Raw genomic sequence first — 20,551 nt, forward strand, 5'->3', positions numbered from 1 at the left:
TGTGACGTAATAATAGCTATTTGCAGTTCGCCTTTATTGATAGTCTATAAGTAGCAAAAACAACAAAAAACAAAACGAGTATCCCAATCCCAAAATTGAAAAATGAATACCACATGAACGAATAGTCGAATATTCAGGTCCAGCCCGAATAGTCATCTCTAGAATATTTTAATATTTGATTTTATTGTCCAGTCCTAGCATGTATGAAGTGCTTTTGAGGAAATATCAACATGTATATCATGTATTACGATATAGCCTAACGTCTAACACAAATTCAGATTTAGTACACAGCTTTGACACACCTTTAGACTGTTAAAATCTATTTGATATTTTCTTAAATTGTCTTCAATTGAAACAGCACATTCTGTTCTGTTGGCCGTTCTGAGCTTATATACCACAGAGGAGCAGGATCTGACAGCTGTCTGTGGAAACTATCTTGGCCCATTCCTACCCAGGGGCTTCACTGTGTATGTGCGTGCTGCATGCTGCGTAGTAGTGTATTTTGAGGGTCATCCCAGAAAGACTTCACCCTGGGGCGAGTACGAGTGGAAAGAGGACTGACAGGCACCCCTGGGTGTGTGTGTGTGTGTGTGTGTGTATGTGTGTGTGTGTGTATGTAGTGTTAGATTCCTTGTGGCAGATGAGCTCTCTCTGGTCGCCTCAGGCTGTTAGAATAAACATAGCTGTGGATAAGAAAAGCCCATATCCTGTCAGTGCGAGACGTTTCCATTAAAATGTTAACCGTGATGAAGTGACTTGTCTTGAAATAAAAAGAGGGAAATAGGATGGCAGGCGGCTTTTTTTTCCTTTAGAGGAGAATGGTCAGGATGTCTCCAGTTAAATTAAGACGCCTCTGTATTACCGTTTGAGACTACAGATAGAGTTATGACTGAAAGGGCAGAGTCCTTGTAGGTCTACAGTAAGAGAACAGGAGCTGGTCCAGGATGAAAATGAGAGCTGGGATCTGTTGCAGAGCTGACACTGAGGCTGGGAGGTAAAGGGAGGGGAGCAAGACAAGAGTCCAGATGTGAGACAGCCGCGCTGGCTGCCTGTTTACATTTCTCAGCTAACGGGAGTGTATTTTTAACCTCTGCCTGTTTTTGTTCTCTCTGCAGGTGCTGGAGAGTCAGGGAAGAGCACCATTGTGAAGCAGATGAAGTGAGTGGTTGCTCATTGTTTTGCTTTTCCTCTCATCATCTCTGACAAATTAATGTTTTAACTGCAGAAGCACATGTATTAACAATATGTAAATATAGATGGTTTTCCAACATTTATTTGAGGGATCAGTATGTACTGCAGAAATATGACCTGAATATTTATAGCAATATAATGTCACCTTTTGGGCTTGAATCTCAGCCCTGGTCTGACCAATGAGGTTTTAATACAATTTTCTCATTAGCTGCTGTGTTCCAATGAATCATCATGTTTCATAAAGTGCATTTTCGCCAAATCACTTTTTTGGCACATCCTGATTGTATCCAGATTGATCTCTAGGAAGTCTGGATAGCAAAAAACCCGCATGAAATGGCATTTTTGCAAAATGGCTGCTCTTATCGGATATCAAAGCGGCTTTTATGTCACTCGCAGCGCTACAAAAAACAGCGACGTCAAATCCAGACCGAACTGCATCAGAGCGACTGAGTAGAATCCAGGCTGTGGAGTTGCATTAAAATAAACTGTCTGCTCCGCAACTTCACGGTGTAATTGATTGGAGAGCGATGTGATTGATCATGCTTCTGTGTTGGAAAGCTGCGTCAGCAGCGTACAGAGTTACTGATGCCTACTTCGTTACCATAGCAACCCATGCAGATATGTTGGTGTTTTCTGGACCCAACGATCTGATCTGATCACTTGCAAATAATAGTCCATCTCTTAGATCTGATTTGAGAAACAAATTGGTTTAGTCTGCTGTCTCAACATGGCCTAAAATTTGCGGCAGTCATAAACATCAGATGTATGTGGACCAATGAGGAGACGGTAACCTTTCTTAAACTGATACATATGAAAATATAAATGCCATATTTCTTTCTGGTTTTCCAGACTGTGTTCATTTGTTTGAGGTTTGACTGGTGTTCTTTTACTGAGGTCATCGCGACGCACCCTCTTCTTCTTCTTCCTCTTTGGTTTAATGGCTCCCAAATGTGCCTGACCCCTTATATTTTTAGAACAATATGGAATGGAAACACTCATTAATGTGTGCTTTCTCTTTTTCTCCTTTTTTTTGGTTTTAGAATTTGTGCTAAATTTGGAAGAAAACTTTGGCGTTGATTGAATCCAGTGAATCTTGTGTGGATTCACTAGAGTCAATCAAATCAGCTCACAGCCTTTGTCAAATAAGATGTTTTTGCTGTGCAAACACAAGAGAAGAGAGTTCTGATGTAGGACGTCAAGACACAAATGGTTTGATTATAAAAAAAAAATGGATTTCCTTAGATGTAAAATATATTAAACTAAAGCAAAATTGTCACGTAAAATCCAGACAGGAAATCTGAAGGAGGTAGAATGCAATAATCCCTAAGTGGGAGGTTTAATCTCAGCAAAGTAAAAATGAATGATGAAAATGACTTTTAACACCTCATCTACAAAATATGCAACTAATTTAATTTTCAAAGTATGATTCTTTTTAATTCAAATTCAATTAAAGCAGGTGCCAAAGGACGTCTGCCAGTGAAGTTTCCTTTTCTGCTCTGTCAGACAAATGCACGCACGCACACACACACACACACACACACACACACGAATACATAGGTGAGCTTTATCCTCTACATTGCTGCTGATATTGTAACCAGGGATGTCCCTCCTCTGATAAATGTAATCCTCTAGCTAGCTGATATAGTGAGTAATGCATTGAGTTTTGGCCCAGTTAGCTTGGCACTCCTTGGCTCAGAGCCAACAGGCTTGAAGTAGGCCATTAACAGGCAGTTCACCGTGAACATTTATTAGCAGCCGTATGGAGGACAGAAACAATTGAGTAATTGATCCAATCGATTGGTGAGTCTAGCCACAGTGCAGAATTAATATCTTCTTACATTTGTACTGTGCTACACATGGACCTCAGTAATACATAAGTATATTCTGATTCTGAAATGATGACAAGAAATTGGCCATGAATTTTCTGAATTACAGTTCATTATACTTCACATTTTTAATGCTGAGCAGAAATAGTTACACTAAAAGTCCACATTTGAGTCTCCAGAGGAAGTGAGTCATGTCACCATGTAAACCGCATCTCTGGGTTTGCTGATTGTTCCTGCTTCTAGCTGTAGGGCTTCACTGATTCTCTAAGGATGTTTTTAAAACAGAACTCTTGTAGGGAAAACTGTAATGGTCTCACAACGTGAAGATGAAGTGAGCTACTTAAAAACTTACTCTGGGAGGATGCTTGAGAGGCAGTGAGTCATAACACCATGTAAGCTGCGTCTCATCGTTTGCTGATTGTTCCTGCTGCCAGCTGTAGGGTTTCCACTGATTCTCTATGGATGTTTTTAAAACAGAAATCTTGTAGAGAAAACTGTAATAGCTGCATGACGTGAAGATAAAGTAAGATACTTAAATCTTACTTGAGGGACGATCATATCAAATCAATAATTTTAGTTCCAATTTTGTAGAAGAGAGACCTTAATATGTACAAGCTGACGTGACCAGCGTTGTTTCCAAACACTCCTAAAGATATGAGAAAGATGAGTGAGGAGGATTTCAAACACTAGTAAAGCTAAATGAAATGAATTCACTCCTTAGGCCCTTGGAAACCCTCCCTTCTTGTCCTTAAAACAAGGGGTGAAAAGTTGTGCTAAATGTGCATTTCTACAGATGATGCAGATGAATCAAAGTTAGTGTTTCTGTTTGCTCCACTGATTGAAGCAATTTGATAAATTTCTCAGATACACATTGCTCTAAAATCCTCTCTCGTGTGCACATCAGTAAACACCTACACGCTTGGTGCTTTTGATATGTCATCAACAAAAGCACACATCATAAAAAACACAAAAAACAAGTGCTTCCAAAAGGCCACATTATCTCCTGCATGATTTTTTAGGATTTTTGATGTTTTTAATCCACTTACTGAAAAGGTCTCAGCCATCACTGCAGTGAAAAGAGACCAGCAGCACTGTCTTCTCTCTCATAGAGGAGTAGGAGTGAATTCTTTCAGCAACCTAAAAATAGAGAACAAACATAACTGACTCAGATGTAACCCCTCAGTCCCAGACTAGACTCTGACTGAATAGGTTTCTCCTTGGTTCTCTGTAAGATGGACAAATGATAGATTTCAGAGAACCTGTGTGGGGTTTTCATATTCAAATTACGAAAAAAGAATATTTATGCTCGTAGAAACATTTAAGTGTCACAAGAAACTGTTTCATTGAGGAGCTGTTTACATGAATATGGTTTTTCAAAAATCATAAAAATGTTGTTGCATTTTGGCTGTTCATACACACAACAACAGCGTTTTGGGGACCTGAAAACGCAAACTTTTAAAACCAGAGTGTAATCTTTAAATACACCACCCTTACTGTCGTCATGTCAACTGGCAATATCCACGACACCATTACTGTGATGTGATGTCTCACTGCTCTGTAGAAGAAAGTGTTGGTGTGCAGGCACATGGTGTTATTCTGTGGTGTTAAATTGCAAAGTTACACCTCCACCTACTGGCCTGGCATGCATACTAGAGCGTTGTCGTTTTCGCGGATCCGTGTGCACGAGGATCGTTTTCACAATGTTGTTGTATGAACACGGAACTTTTTCAAAATGCAAAGGAAAAACGTTCCCATTTTAGCACAACTTTTGTCACGTAAACGCAGCCTTAATCGTGTTCTGAATTTCACAAGAAAATTTTAAAATATCTTCCTGTTTTCACTAATTCTGCTTTCCACAATTAGTAATGACCGCATTAATGATGGGATTTCAAATTAATCCAGTTTCAGAGGTGTATTTAAGACGTCTCCTGGTTGACACTAGACGTGCAAGTTATTTTTAACACGGGAGTAATGAAATATTTAAATAAGATGGAAGCAGCTCACACAGTCCATGCAATTTAATAAGCATTGGCAAGTTTCAAATTCAGTGTGTGTGAAAATTTTGTTTTTATCGAAACACTACTAGTTTTGAATACTACTCCTACATATTTCATCTAATCTATGAAATATCTAGCCAGCCTGGTTTCCTGTAATTGGTTGCCAAATGAGTCTCACTCACTTTAATCCTTTTGCACAGCTTTAAAACTCTCTATTATTCCAGATATTATCCAAAGTCAGCATGATTTGCATGTTGCAGATTACAAACACTGTTGTCTATCATTAAAATTAATAACAATTGTGCCTCAGGGATGTTTGAGTGCTCCCTGCTGTAGTTATAGATGTATGAACAATGGATCTCACCGATAAATGTTGAATGAGACACTACATAAATTCTGATAGGCCCAGTTAAAATCTGCATATAAATAAGGTGTTGAGGTGTAGAAAGAACAATTTCCTCTAATAACAAAGAACGAGCAACACTTTGTGCCCACATGTGCCACCCCAACGTTAGATCACAATAAAATAACTATTTAAATAGTGCTTTTTAACACAAAGTCGGTTCACAATCATGTCAGTCAAAACGATTTTTATGAAATTAGTGAAAGTATTGTTTGGATCAGGGGAAAACACTGTGGGTTTTTAGTCCTCTTGGCTGTGACTCAGTGTTTCACAGTGGGCTCACTTGAATTTTAATGAGGTCCCATTCAGAACATCACACAACCACTGAGCTCCCTGGCTGTGTGGCTCTGGTCTCTGGGCTGTGACAGGCCAGAGGAGACGGTTCTGTTTGGTTTCCAGCCCAGCAGCCTCTGTCTCAACCTCTTGCTTTCTCAACCACATGCCTCTTTCTCTCCGTCCCTTACCACAGCTCCAACAGCAAGTAAATATTTGTTTTAGTGTCCTCTAGCTGAGAGATAGAAAAACAGCAGAATTTTCCCAGTACTGCAACTCAGCAGGGATTTGTGATCACACACATGCAGGACTGGATCGCCTGTGATGGATCAAATTAAATATCAAGGAAATATACAGTATATGATCTTAGATCAGGTGTATATTAATAATTATTGTACAACATTTTAACAATGGAATGAAACAATTAGCAAGATAGTCTCCATTAGCACCTGTTGCCCAACAATAAAGAAGCACAATACATATCAGCTGTATCTTCTTGACAAGGCTGTAGGTTTGATTTCAAAGATGCTCCTTTATCATGTCATTTTTCTTCTCATACATTCCACAGCCTGTAATATTATATTCTGTGGTTTTATTTTATAGGTAGATATTTGTACTGTGTTGACTTAAAGGTTTTATAACTTTTTTTTATCCCTATTGAGCCTCTTTGTCATTTTGTTCAAGTTACAAGTTAGAGCTTGTAATGGCTTGGTTGGTTGCACACTAGATGATGTCATCTTGTAAAATAAGATTGGGCAATTTCCAGAAAGCCCAAAGTGACATCTTCAAATTGCGTCTTTTGTTGTTGTGTTGGTCTAAAACCAAAAGACTCTCCATTAACTATCATGAATGACAAAGAGAAGCAACAATTTCTTACTTTTAAGAAGCTGGAACCAGCTACTGTTTGGCATTTTTTCCAGGAAAATTACGATTCAACAAAGCAAAATAGTTGGTGAATAATTTTCTCTTGATTGACTAATTGATTAATCGACTAATCATTGCAGCTGTACCTGATACTTTATGATAGATGATGCTGTATTTACAAATCACTGTGTTTAACTGCATTAATTCTGATTCACAATCACTTCTAGTCTTGAGAAGATTAACAGTGAATGAAAAGATGAAATTATTTAATTTTGTTTTTATTATTATTGCATCAGTGTATGTAAATGTGTAATAATAATATGTGATGATGTCAGTAGCAGTGTTGTTTTAATGTCGCATTGTGATTTTCAACAAGTCATTTTTCTACCCTTCCCCTCCCTCTGCTCTCTGTTTTCAGGATTATCCATGAGGATGGATACTCAGAAGATGAGTGTAAGCAGTACAGAGCAGTTGTCTACAGCAACACAATCCAGTCCATTATGGCCATCATCAAAGCCATGGCTAACCTTAAGATCGACTATGAGGAAGCTACCAGAGCGGTAGGTGTCTGACAAAAAAAACTTTCATCCTCTTCAGTAAAACGATGATTGACATGCAGCAAAGATGGCCGCGTTGTTGCAGAAAGGGGCTTGTGCTGCTGTTAGCATAAGCCACTGGAAAACTGTTGCTTCATAATAGAAATACCTTAACGGTACTAACAAAACCTTGTGTGAGCCTGTTAAAGTATAGTGTAAAATGCCTGCACTCATTGCGGTGATATCATCTCTACTCATCACCACCAAAGCCTCCACTCTGCCTCCATCCTAACCACCCATATCTAGCCTTGAGGATTAGAAGCTGCAGAATTTATGCAGCTCCAGAATTTCTCTTGAGTGCCGTGTGAGTCCATCTCCAGGTAGCAGATGCTGAAGATGGACTCCTGCAGTGTATTATCTGTCCCTGCTTGTGCATGCGTGTGTGTGTGTGTGTCTGTCTGTCTCTGTGTGTGTGTGTCTCTTTGTGCGTGTGCTGTTAAAAGAAACGGTAAAGCACTGCCTGTAATCGGGGCACCACCCAGGGAGATGATAAGATCACAGAAATAAAGTTACTCAGGCATTACTCATGAGAAGAGAAAATAATGATTCCTTTTTCTCGCACACAAATATGAATCATATTCTGTTTCACAGATGATTTGAGAGATAATTTAGTTATAGAGGATGAAGCAATCTGTCACCTCCTACATCAAAGTACACTTGAAAGGAAGGGAATTGCAGAGAAAAGGAGACAATGGTGTTGTCATACCTTTCTCACAGTCCAACAATTCAACTTAATGTGCATATTTCAATTTATATATTTCTCTTGCTAATAACCGTGATCCATGTTTCTTAGTTTGTAAATACGACATCAGGAAATCAGACCTCAGGCTTTTAATTGTGCTAAATTGGAAGAAGTAATAAAACATGCTTTCTGCAGATCTTTTTGGAAACCCTAATAATCCCTGTTTTGCTGTGCATCTTTAATACGTGTGTTCTTTCCAAATTTCACTCTCCCTGTTGACCTTCATTCCACAGAAGTTGGATAAACGTAATTTAATGAGGAAAGAGTGTTTTCGCCACCTGGTATACAGTATGTCAGGACCAGCTCTCCCAAAGTAGCTAGCTCCACGTGACAGGTCCTGCTGGACAGATCAGTGTTTTGTGAATGAGTTTATGAGTCTCACCTTCTCCCCGCTGCAGTAGCCTACAGAGTGCTCTGAGTACCCTGGAACATTTCACAGACTTCAATTAAAAAGACAATATTTATCTAAGAGCCAGAAAGAACGCAGTAAGCATTCAAAACCAGTGTGTGACTGAATCTCTTTATTTATACATACAGTAGGGAACAAGCTGCTTTTAGTGTTTGCCAAACATGACAATGACTGCAAACGTTAACCAAATACTAGGTGGTTTAGAGCAATATCTCTGCCAATGCCGTGCACTTGTATAAATAGGTCATGTTGGATTTTTACATAATTGATTTTACATCAGAGCAGTCCCCTTTAAAACACAAAGGTTATTGCATGTGTCCATGTGAGTTTAATTTGAAAAGAGTCTTTTTGTTTGTGAAGGATACCAAAGTTGGGACTTGTAGTTTCAGAATTGAACAGCCAAAACTTGATTGTAACTACTGCCTTCTGAGGTTAACCGAAGGCCTGTTATTTAGGCTGGTCAAGGAGAGCGGAGGTAGGAGAAAGCTTTGGTATCCTGCATTTCTGTTCTGCTGACGTCCATATAAAACCGCTTTTGCTGCTATAGCAAGGGAATTTAATTACTACCACGTGATACACAGTAAAGCACTGCAAATGTACTGTGACCTACAGCTTAAATGGAGGGCCAAACAATGGTTAACTAATATACTGTATGAAGGTCTGCTTTTAATAGATAACATAAAAAGTTTAGGTCAGTCCCTGTTAAACACAAAGGGTCAGAGTGGTACGACGAAGGTGATGTAAGCTGTGGACGATGCCCTTCTCTTGCTCCCAGTGATTATAGCTGCAGCACTAACTTTGATTGTTTACACATAAATCCAATACCATCAGTAGTCCATCTGATTGGTGGATGATGACTAAGTTCCAGTTCAAATATTGCAAACACTGAAAAGGTGAACACCAAGGTTGCATGTATGGTCGAAACAATCCCCTTAAAATGGATTGGATAAGGGAGAATTCTTTGTGGTTACGAGAACTTGGTCACAACCAGAATCTCCCGGGTTTTGTTGTGTCAGTCAACAGCAGCCTGCAATCTTAACCTGTTTTTGAGTAAGACATTAAGCACCAGAAACAATGTTTAAAACATGTTTGTATGGGACCAACAGATCTTAGATGGGCAAAACTAAGCTTCACTGCTCACTTAACACACGTGTCTCTGGGTAGTAAAGGCAAGTTAATACTAAAAATATTTATGTGAATGTTAATGTACTGTCTACCATGTGATGTGTCTGTTTTTCCAGGCCACTGAACCTTAATAGATGCTTAGCTTTATGATAAATGACTGTGTGATGGCCCAGAGCCAATCAGCCATAATATCTGATCACACTACACCTCACTGTTTGGTGTACTCTGTTTCTTCAGGTCTCTTTAATGCAGTCTGAATGGTTGAGAAAGCATATCTCCTTAAAGTTAGCCATCAGACATGTCAAATCCGACTTGTATGGAGTGGAGGGCTGCAGGAACTTCATATTACATAACCAGGGAAATAAACCGGCTGTTTTTCTTTCCGTCCTGGAAAAAGCAGTTCCCAGTGGTTGTAGTTCTTATCTGCAAATTCTAAGCAAAAATGACTGAGATAACTGTTTATAAAAAGCATCAATTACCACAAGCACACACTGCAGTACCCACAACAACAGCCAGCTACAGTTGGTATGTTGGCAAGAGCAGCTGGCTGATGAGCACTCGCCATATCCCATTTCTGTTGGCCAGTCAAGTTTAGGCAGAAAACTTCTAGTTCAGTGAATCTCAGCTCAGTTTGTGTTGCGTTTTTTTTTCTAACTGCTGATTACATTCCAAGAACCTCTGTCACTGTTAGCCATGATAACAATATTATATAAGTTATGATGTACAATAAAAGCTGCAAAAGTGTTTACATCTGGAATTGAACAGTAAGCTAAAAATCATACACTTTATGTAAAAAGTTTATTTAAATTAATTTCAGTCCTTTTGCCACATTCTGACCTCTCAATATCATATATTTGTAGAAATGAAATACACTCAGGCCCACCATTACTTGGAAGTAGAATACAAGTGGAATGTTATCCATGTATAAAGGAAGTCCTAAATAATAAAACTGCAGTGTTTATTAGTGTCATCTAGTGAAGAAAAATGAGCGTTAATAACCTTAATATCTTTTTTAAAAGACCTTCTCTATCTAATGATGTGTGTCCCTCTTTTGTCAGGATGATGCCCGCCAACTGTTTGCCCTGTCAGCAGCAGCAGAGGAGCAGGGCATCCTGCCAGAAGACCTGTCCAACGTCATCCAACGACTGTGGGCCGACGGTGGTGTCCAGAGCTGCTTTACACGGGCTCGAGAGTACCAGCTCAATGACTCTGCGGCCTAGTGAGTGACTTACTTACATAAAATGACACACTTTCTTTTTTCCACACCTCTATTGGTTGCTCTATCAGCAAATCGAGGTTGATAATATTGAATTTTCTTGTCCAAGAGTTATTTGGTTACTTTTGTGATGAGGTTTATGTTTTGGTTTGAGGAGCAGAGTGGGACGTGTGAGGATAATCTGTAAAAATATTGAATCCTCCGCCCTGTGTTTAGAACCTAAGCTCATCTTTAATGTACATACAACTTGCTCTAAAGTGTTGCATCGGCCATACAGCCCATTCTTTACTTCATATATTGTTAATATGACACCACACTGCATTTTCTCTGCATCCTCACAGCATACAGAGGAGCTTCGGTTATTAATAGAGAAGACATTACAGTTGGTTTAAGCAGTGGCTTTCCCTTTTTAGAGCAGTCGCGTTGTAAATCTGCAATGACACAGCAACCTCAGCCTCTCTGCTCAGGTCTTAATTACCTCAATTACCCTCATCTCTGAGTGCTCCATTTGTTGGCCACATTGTTATAATGTTCCAGTATAATAACACAGGAGCATGAGGTAATTGTGAGAGGCTGCTGGTTGGAGGTGAGAGGTGGCTATCACTCTGACCCTCAAGAGATGTATTGCTGCTCCTACATGGGTGCCCAGAGAAAACAGAGAGCCTCAGCCTGCGTTCACAAGCAGCTGGAGGAAGTAGCTGCACTGATCTCTGTTGAATACACAAGGCCTTTGATAATACTGTGACACCTCCAGAATGTGTAAACTGTCAAAAGAGCGTTAAGTGTTTCACAAATGATTGCTTTGCATCGAGGCACTGTTTAACTTGCAGGGGGAGTTGCATTGTTCTCTGTTTGTGTTGGCCAGGATAATCATAACTTCTCCATCCCTGCCTCACTGCTCCGAGTCGACCAGGAAGCGCACGAGTGGACAATGTACAGTGTTTCATCGCGGCTTTGCAGAGCGCTGAAAGAGCCGGTTGATATAAGTGAGGACTGAATGAGTCTGGCACTTGACCATAATCCATGTCTGAGCACCTGCTGAGAGCCATAAAAAGGAAGAAGATAAAGAGAGAGAGAGAGAGATGGCACAGCTCACACTCTCTCTCACTGGTTTTAAGAAAGGAACATGTACTACACACTAAAAAATAATGGATCCAGCTGCCATTATTTGAGGAAACAACACTAACCTAAAAAGAATGCATAAAAATGCGGCAACCTCCCTCGCACGCTGGGTTAAGACTGTACTGTTTCACACTGGCGACTGTACCTGATAATCATTTACTCCACTGACAAAATTAAACATGGTGGAGTTGTTAAACCTTATATAGCAACTGTTCTTTCTCCATTAACAATACTTTGGTGACACTACACTCGACTACCTTGTTTTATTCAAGTGTAAGCCGACCAAATTCAATTAATCTTCGAGGCGTATAAACCCACTGGCCAAATTATGCAGTGTTACAATATCTGATGTGCAGACTACAAAAGCAGCCTAAACCTCTGTGGGGGAGCAGGATTGTGATTAAACTGTCAAACACGTGGTGTGAGGTTATGCTGGGGACGCTCTCATATCTACACCGAGGCTGTGGATTGTATGGGATTACACCCAGTTGTTACACAACACAGGTTTTTTAAAATGTGTTCATGCAGATGGATATTGTGGTGAAAGATGGCCAGAAAATACTTCATTGTGTCTCCCATGGTAACATTTTATGAGTAACAGTTGATAATGGTTTTGTATTTTGGGCTTTTATCAGGGTTTAGGCATGCTGGGCTGGGAAGTCAGATTGCTTTATTTGGCCATGTTTGGCAAACATTCTCTCTCTCTTTCTCTCTCTCTCTCTCTCTTTTTCACACACACACACACACACACACACACACACACACACACACACACACACACACACACACACACACAGCTTCTTCTTAAAAGATTCAAAACAATGCAAATTATGGAGAAGCAGAATGTCAACACATTAAATTAAAATGTGTCAAAACTCTCCAGATTCCTTCTTTCCAGCTAAGTGAAAATGTAAAAATAGAACAAGTTTAATATTTATAATTTATAGGTTATATTCTAACACTGAATTTGGTGCCGTGTTGTGGCCGTCTATACTTTCTGATGTCGCTTATCATAGTTTGTCAGGGGATTTAAATAAGCCCGCAACTATTTAATGATTAATAGTTTATAAAATTTCCCACCGCCCAAAGTGACGCGTTCACATTGCTTTTTTTGTTCAACCAAGACCCACAGACTGTTCACTTACGGGCGTTATTGAAAAAGAAAAGCAGCAAATTCTTACATTTAAGAAGCTGGAACCAAAAAGTGATTGACAAAACTAGGAAGGAAATATTAAAAATCCTTTGTTACACTGTAGTGGCTAAATCATTGGTCTCCAAAAATCACTGTTTTTGTGTGTGTGCAAGTGGATATGAAAAGACACGCATCTCAGTGTCCTTTGGCAGGAATGACTTTTTATGTCTCTGAGCACACATGATCATGTTTGATTTAACACGACAGCTACCACAAGTATTCTTTACCATGCTTCACCCATATTGGTGTCCTTAGGATGCAAATACAAAAGAAGCTTTGAGTATTATTTATAAAGACTTGCTGAACAATTTGTTACATGTCACAAGTTAGATTCATTTGTAACTTAGGTCGCTGTAACCCAACTTGCTGCCAGCAGTAGGCCCTGCTGTTTTTCTCAGGTCCGTGTGAAGAAACAGAGGGGACCTGAAATAACCTTCCCTGAAATACAACAGCTCAAGATCTGCTCGCTCTGTTAGGTTTCAGGGCAGCGCTCTTAATTTGAAATGTATTGTTTATGTCCGTGTTCCCATCAGCTACCTGAACGACCTGGAGAGGATAGCCAAGTCAGATTACATCCCCACACAGCAAGACGTGCTGCGGACCCGAGTGAAGACCACCGGCATCGTGGAAACACATTTCACCTTCAAGGACCTGCACTTCAAGTAAGATCCCACTCTGAAAAGCTTTTCTCAACTGCAGAAGCTCATTTGTGAAAGATTTTTGAAATTGTTAAAGGTGCAGTCACCATTTCATTTAAACTTCTAATTTGCTCAGTTGGTGGGCCCCTTGAGCCGATATGCAATCCCGATTCAGCTCAGCAGGTGACAGCAATTAATTGATTAGGCTTATTCTCACCACGAGGCACACATCAACAGCTTTTAGTTTGAATTGTTTGGATGGTTGCCTGAAACATTTTGGCACAATAAACATTATTGGAAATGCATCTGAGAGGAATACTGTGAAACCCGTTGTGATCTTCACGACTTTCCAAACCCATCACTGTGATATTTGAAGATACTTGATAAAGCAATTAAAAAATCCTAAAAATGAAACTCTGTGTTTCGACATTAACGACTGTCATTTGAAGATTTCTCCAACCGAGGATGATTCATCTGAGAGTGCGCTAATGAGTTGTGCCTTTATGTTTGCACTAAAAGCATTCTATGTGTTTGCCAACGCACAATGTTTCCACCATTTTTGAAAGTCAATAAAGTTCACAGAAAGGAAAACATTTGTCTTTCTGATTTGTGGGGTTCTTGAGAAGTTGCTGTCTCATTTCAGCAACTGAGCTTGAGACGTCTTTAACCCAAACAGCTCATCCCACTTGATACTGTTACAGTGGGGACATGGTACATATTGCTCATACACAAAGAAAAAGAGAAACTCTTTTTTTTTTTGTTATCCCACACAAACTATACATATGTGTGGGTTTTTCGCGCGCTTATCACAGCCAGGTTACACATAATAATGATAATGAGAAAATGTCTCAATATTATGGAAGACAAACGCATTATTACCGTTTCAGTTTTCAGTTTTGCGTTTTATCTTTAATGCCAGTCTACACCCATACGTCTAAGAAACTGTCCTGTTTTTACAATGTAAATGTCATTCTGATAGTGGTATACTCCTCATTGTGATAAGAAACCTGACGATTGTAGTCATCCCTCACAAATACATTTATATCTTACTGACACATGAATCACCGCAAAGATTTGGAAATAGCAGAGGAAATTGTGAAATATAAAACGCTTTCAGTCAGACTTTAACTGCTCTATCAAGGCAGTGGAAATGAAAAGGTGTGTGTGTGTGTCTGCTTCCAAGCCGGCTGTGTGTCCGTGTCGAATATTTAAGTCTCACATTTGCATCCTTTGATTTATTTTACTTCTCTTTGGACGACATAAATCAAATCCAACCAGTATATGTTTACCCTTAGCAGCTCTTCAGTGCTGTGCTGCTGCGATATATTGAGCTTATGTAAGCAGCGCTGGAGACGATGAGCGCACAGCTGAGGTAAACAGTCTAAAGTGTGTCACTGTTATAATGACTTGTGCTTACTCAGCCTGAAGCTGGGCTGTCCGCGATACTCAAAGGTCTGCTCCAATGAACCCAATTCTGCAAAGTGAAAACTGCTTAGCACGATGAGTGCAGTGTCATGACAAAAAGTGCGTCACTGTGCTATGCTACAAACGGTCGCTGGCAGCTTAAAAGTCGTCAGTCCACCCTCTCTCATCTATCTCTTCATGAATAAGTCATGGAGGGTCTCCATGCCTCAACCTGTCTGAAGGCCGCCTGTTTTGTAGTAATATTGTTTATTATTTTGAGGTTGACTTGAAGTACACAGAGAGTGAGCTTGTTTTTCACTGGAGCAGATGATGCCTCACCCCATTATAAGGCCACCTGTTGCCACAGCAACTGCAGCGAACTAAAATGCCAACAAATGCCAGGAAAATGACAAGGCCTGTACAGTGGAAAGAGGGCAAGGCAGAGACATATTCACTGGAGAGAGAGAGGGGGAGACCTTGAAGCTGTTAAGCTTGTCTGGCAGTGTTAAAAACAGCACGTTCAAGCTTGTTTGTCTCTGTGCAGGATGTTTGATGTCGGAGGCCAGCGGTCAGAGAGGAAGAAGTGGATCCACTGCTTCGAGGGAGTCACGGCTATCATCTTCTGCGTGGCCATGAGTGCTTACGACCTGGTCCTGGCTGAGGATGAGGAGATGGTGAGTTCACACTAGAACCCATTCCCAGGCTGATTTAAATAAAAAGGGAGGTTTGGGTTTTCAGTGAACTCATTTCCTCTATGTGCCCTAGTTGTGCTCTCTAGTAATCTCTTTATCTCTGCATTTTGTGCCCGTCCCACCCAGAACCGGATGCACGAGAGCATGAAGCTGTTCGACTCCATCTGCAACAACAAGTGGTTCACAGAGACGTCCATCATCCTGTTCCTCAACAAGAAGGACCTGTTCGAGGAGAAGATCGCCCACAGCCCTCTGACCATCTGCTTCCCAGAGTACACTGGTACAGTCAAAACGTCTCAAACAAGCACAGGACACAGCCAACATGTAGACAAAGCCTCAGTTGTGGTTCTTATTTAACATATCCTAACAATGTAAAAGTCAGTCTGAAATTAAACCATTTTAAAACAAGTAAAATATTCTCTCAATACGATGTGATATGTTCACTTTTCCCAGTTAAGTTGTTCTTTGTTCCTGTAACAAAATCATATAACAATGCTAAACCTATCCCCAGTGTGTGCCCATCACGCATTACCATTCTGTTCAATTTAAAAAGATAAGCACCCATTTCTTTGAATAATTACCCAGCTATCTTTGAAAAACCAATAAGGAGTTGAACAAATTATTTCCAAAACCCCCAAAGACTCTTCTTACCATCTGGATGAAAAACTATTTTGTTTGCCTCAAGATAAAAATTATTTTTATTAAACTGTTTCTTTAGTTGCAGCTGCTGCTTAATCCAGTTTGCCAGAAATTAAGTTTTGTCATTTTGTACAACAGAAGAAAAATATCAACTTTTTTTAAAACAAAATGTTTATTATATTTTTCTCCTGTCCATACAAATGCACAGATGTATACAAACAGATGGGTGTCCTTACCAGCCAAAGCACATACTAAGGCACAAATACACAACGAATTCACAAAGAACAACGTAAACGTCAAGCCGTCTTTTATTCTTATGTACATAAACCATAAAAGCATGTTAAAATATAAAAATATTTCATTATCTTCACAACATTGAGCTCAGATTAACACACATGAGACTAGTATAACCAGGGGACCTCGTGATTTTAAAATTACCCCCTCACATCAGTGTTTCTTGTGGCGCATATGCACACGTTAAGTTTGTGTTTAACTCAAACTTAACTTGGAAATGTTGTCAGGGCTCTGTGTAACATTAACGTTTTAGAAGCTGAGCTTTAATTCTTCAGCAGCCACATTAATAATATAGTTTTTCAGTTGTGTTGCCCACTCTGCATGTCTCAAAAGTACGGGCGTCACAATTTCGTTTCTAATCGAAAATTGATCGAAATGAGCCTTTAATTTCGCCAGTCAAATTCAAATGCACGTAAGTGGTCAGGGGGGTGTCATGGTGCGTTTAAGTGCACCTCATAAAAAATGTTAATGACAGCTGTCAGGGCATAAAAGTCTAAATTTAACAACAACATAGCCGTCACTGCTGAAAATCGAAAGTAAAATCAAATGGTGGATTTTGAGAGTGGTGACACCCCTAGTTAGAAGCATAAATACACATTTATAATTCATTTGGATCAAGTAACAGAAGCTTTGTGGCTGAACTTGAATATCACAACATTTTCTGTCATCACTCATTTTAAACGTCAGTATGCAATCTCAGAGCACAGCTGTTGACTGCTGTTGACTAATATTGTCCTATGTCCTAAGTTTTGTAATTTTGATTCAGATTGTATAAATGATGCTTTTGACATTTGGAGCTACCATCTGTTTTCATTATGAAACTAACTAGATGAAATAATATTTTTCATCCAAATGGCCAGAAGGATTTTTTGAGGATTCTGGAAATCCATTCATGACAGTTGTAAATGTTGTTAAAAGGTTTGTTTCTGTGAAGAATATCTACTCAGCATTGTTTGAAAAAGCCACATACTTTCTGGGTGGACTTGAATGAAACACTAATAATACCAAACTTTATTTGAATCGAACTGCAATGTAGGACATTTACAGAGCACTTCATATAAAAAAAAACATAAAATGAACATAAAACCAGGGAAAGAAAATCAAATCCCCTGATCCCCTCTGCAGATTCTCTCACACTCCTCTAACTCCTCCTCATCACTCCCTGTCCCTCAGGCCCCAACAAGTACGAGGAGGCTCAGGCTTACATCCAGACCAAATTTGAGGATCTGAACAAGAAGAAGGACACCAAGGAGATCTACACCCACTTCACCTGCGCCACCGACACCAAGAACGTGCAGTTTGTGTTCGACGCCGTCACTGACGTCATCATCAAGAACAACCTGAAGGACTGTGGCCTCTTCTAACAACCTGTCTGAGGAAGAGTCAAGGTGAGTTAAGAGAAATGACTCAAAGTGGTTCAGCTTTATAACGTCACAAAATGAAGCCTGTTTGAACTGACTGATTTTCTCTTTTGTATTTTATCAGATTACTTGAAGAGATCGGTGACCATACAGATATAGGGGAATATACACACATCATGAATGACTGCACTGGCCAACCACAATTTCTGCTTTGATCTGCTTTTTATAAAGACACCTAAGAGACTGAAAACCCGACGAGCCTTGTGGAATTTCAACGATTGCTGATCCAGTCACTCGTATTGTTAACTCTTTGGGCTATGACCACAAAAATCAACATTTATTATTGTATTTTTGTTCTTTTTTTTTTTTTTTTTCTTCTTTATTTTCAATTTACTAGAGGAGTCAAAGGAGAACTTTTTTATATAAATGCATTCATCTTACTTTTAGAAATTCTGATGTGCAAATTATTAAACTTTTAATCACATGAAGCTTATTTTCTAAGAGTTGAAGCACAGGCATGGACATAAAATATGATTGATAAAGGAAAGTGCTTTTTTTAATATATATATATATATATATATATATATATATATATATATATATATATATTGTTTACATAAGCTCATCATTCATAGCCAAACCGTATATTGTTCTGCATGAGTCAACAAGGCAAATATTAGCTCTGTAATCTGCACAAATTATCTAACATTCCTACAAAATGATCATAAAAAATAATAAAACGCTGAAAAGAAAAAAAAAAAAAAAGCTTCACATGCCGGGGGAAATTATGGCGAAATTCTAACTGATATTTAAAGTATGTGTATACCTAACATTCTCTCACTTTTTATAGTACCATTTCCATGTCTGTTGCAGTATGTTTGTGCCTTGACTTCTGTTTACAACCAATTCCTAGATATGCTTTTAGTACTGTTTGACCTACTGTGCGCCTATATTTTTCTTCCATTTTTCTGCCTAGCACCTATGAATATATAGTGATTATTAATGAGAGACGAAAATCTAATTCAGAAAAAGGTTAGTGTTTTTGGTAAATATTAAAATGCTTTGAAAGTCCTTTATGATTTAATTTAAATAAAAGTAGAGATCACCTGACTCTTGCACATTGTTTTTCTTCTCTTGTTTTTTTTAGTGCAACACTGTTTGATTTTTATGTGGTGGACTTGCTGGAGTACTTGGGGTTAAGAATAATCAGTAATTTCTACAAAATTGTATTTAAAGGAGCTTGTTGACAGTTTTACACCATTAAAGTAACTATATGGATGTTCTAATGGTGGACAGACATGCAGGCCGGAGCAGACAGTCTCAGTCATCACATCCTCTACCAGGAAGGAAGAAACAAACTTGCGGAATAAGCTGCTGTGGTGTTTGGTTGCCATAATAAAACAAACAAACAACAAAAAGCATACTCCCTGATGTCACATGGGTTGAAATGACCAAGGGAAGTAGTCATGTGACGCACCTTATTTCCAGTCAGCACTCACTGAAAAGGTGACATAACCCTGAAACTGCGCAGTTTATGTTCACTTTAGAGACTATGTAACTTTAGCTAAACAGCAGCCATTATGGCCACATGTGACAAATAAGGGATACTTTATTTATTTATTTGCTGTGGACATGATGGTAACATTGGTGCTGTCCATGAGAGCATTTGGTTAAGTTAAGTGAACAAAACGAAAAGGAGGATAAAAACACAAAACTGGTATAAAAATCCAGTACTAAAAATATACAGATCAGTTTGTGCCGGTGTATTAGGTTTGAGAACAGTGTTGTTTCTCTTTCAGCATTAATTTAACACCTCTGTTAAAAACATTAAAGTAGTGTTGCATTTTCAACTCACGGGCAGAGTAAAGAGTAAAGTTTTGCTCCTTCAACTGAGAAGACTGATTGTCCACATGAGGTTTTGCACACTGCAGTGTGACAGTTCCTTGACCATGTATCGAGGTCTGTGCATTGACTCTACTGATGTCTTGTGATTGTTGGTAAATGAGCCAATAATGCTGCTTACAAAGCATATCTACAGATGAGTGAAAAAAAATCAAAAATAACAGAAAAATATAACTGAGTGGAGAAACAACAAACGGTGGCTCTGTTGTGTTGTGAGAAGTGTTCTCTCTCAGCTCTCTAGAAGAGTTGTAGAATACTTGGGTGCATTGAAGCTTTTCGGGCAGCACGTGGCGGCCAAACACCTAACAAAGACACTTTATTTTGTTTTCTCCTTTAATGTGTAACCTGTCTATCTAAAGTTAGCTAACATCAGCCACTATAGGCTACAGGTCACAGTAGACCAAGTAAAGTTCGGGCAGCAAAATACTTTTGTACTTTTATGTAATTTACACACAGACAAGGTAACATAAAATTCATATAATTATGAGAGATGTGTCAGGAGTGGTCAAGAAAGAAAATGACAACAAGAAGCAGAAAAAAAATTGTCATTGTCAATAGACAATGAAAAAGAAAACAATATACATGTATACGAAGTACTTAATTAGTGACATAATTAAATGCGATGACAATTTCCTCTAGAAAAATTCTAAAGATGAAGAGCTGTC

The 20,551-nt window shown here is 39.1% G+C and overlaps 1 protein-coding gene across 1 annotated transcript in view; it reads left to right on the forward strand.

Moving 5' to 3' along the window:
• LOC140997707 (guanine nucleotide-binding protein G(i) subunit alpha-2) overlaps positions 1-18,726 on the forward strand; it is a 61,193-nt gene extending 42,467 nt beyond the window's left edge. Inside the window, exons 2-9 of the mRNA XM_073467688.1 lie at positions 1,116-1,158; positions 6,973-7,114; positions 10,485-10,645; positions 13,490-13,618; positions 15,543-15,672; positions 15,817-15,970; positions 17,797-18,011; positions 18,109-18,726. Of these exons, the coding sequence (XP_073323789.1) occupies positions 1,116-1,158; positions 6,973-7,114; positions 10,485-10,645; positions 13,490-13,618; positions 15,543-15,672; positions 15,817-15,970; positions 17,797-17,987 (950 nt within the window). The 3' untranslated portion in view covers positions 17,988-18,011; positions 18,109-18,726. The remainder of the gene's footprint in view (positions 1-1,115; positions 1,159-6,972; positions 7,115-10,484; positions 10,646-13,489; positions 13,619-15,542; positions 15,673-15,816; positions 15,971-17,796; positions 18,012-18,108) is intronic.
• Positions 18,727-20,551: the final 1,825 nt, after the last annotated feature.

This window comes from Pagrus major, chromosome 6 (genome assembly GCF_040436345.1).
Source record: "Pagrus major chromosome 6, Pma_NU_1.0".
Lineage (NCBI taxonomy): Eukaryota > Metazoa > Chordata > Actinopteri > Spariformes > Sparidae > Pagrus > Pagrus major.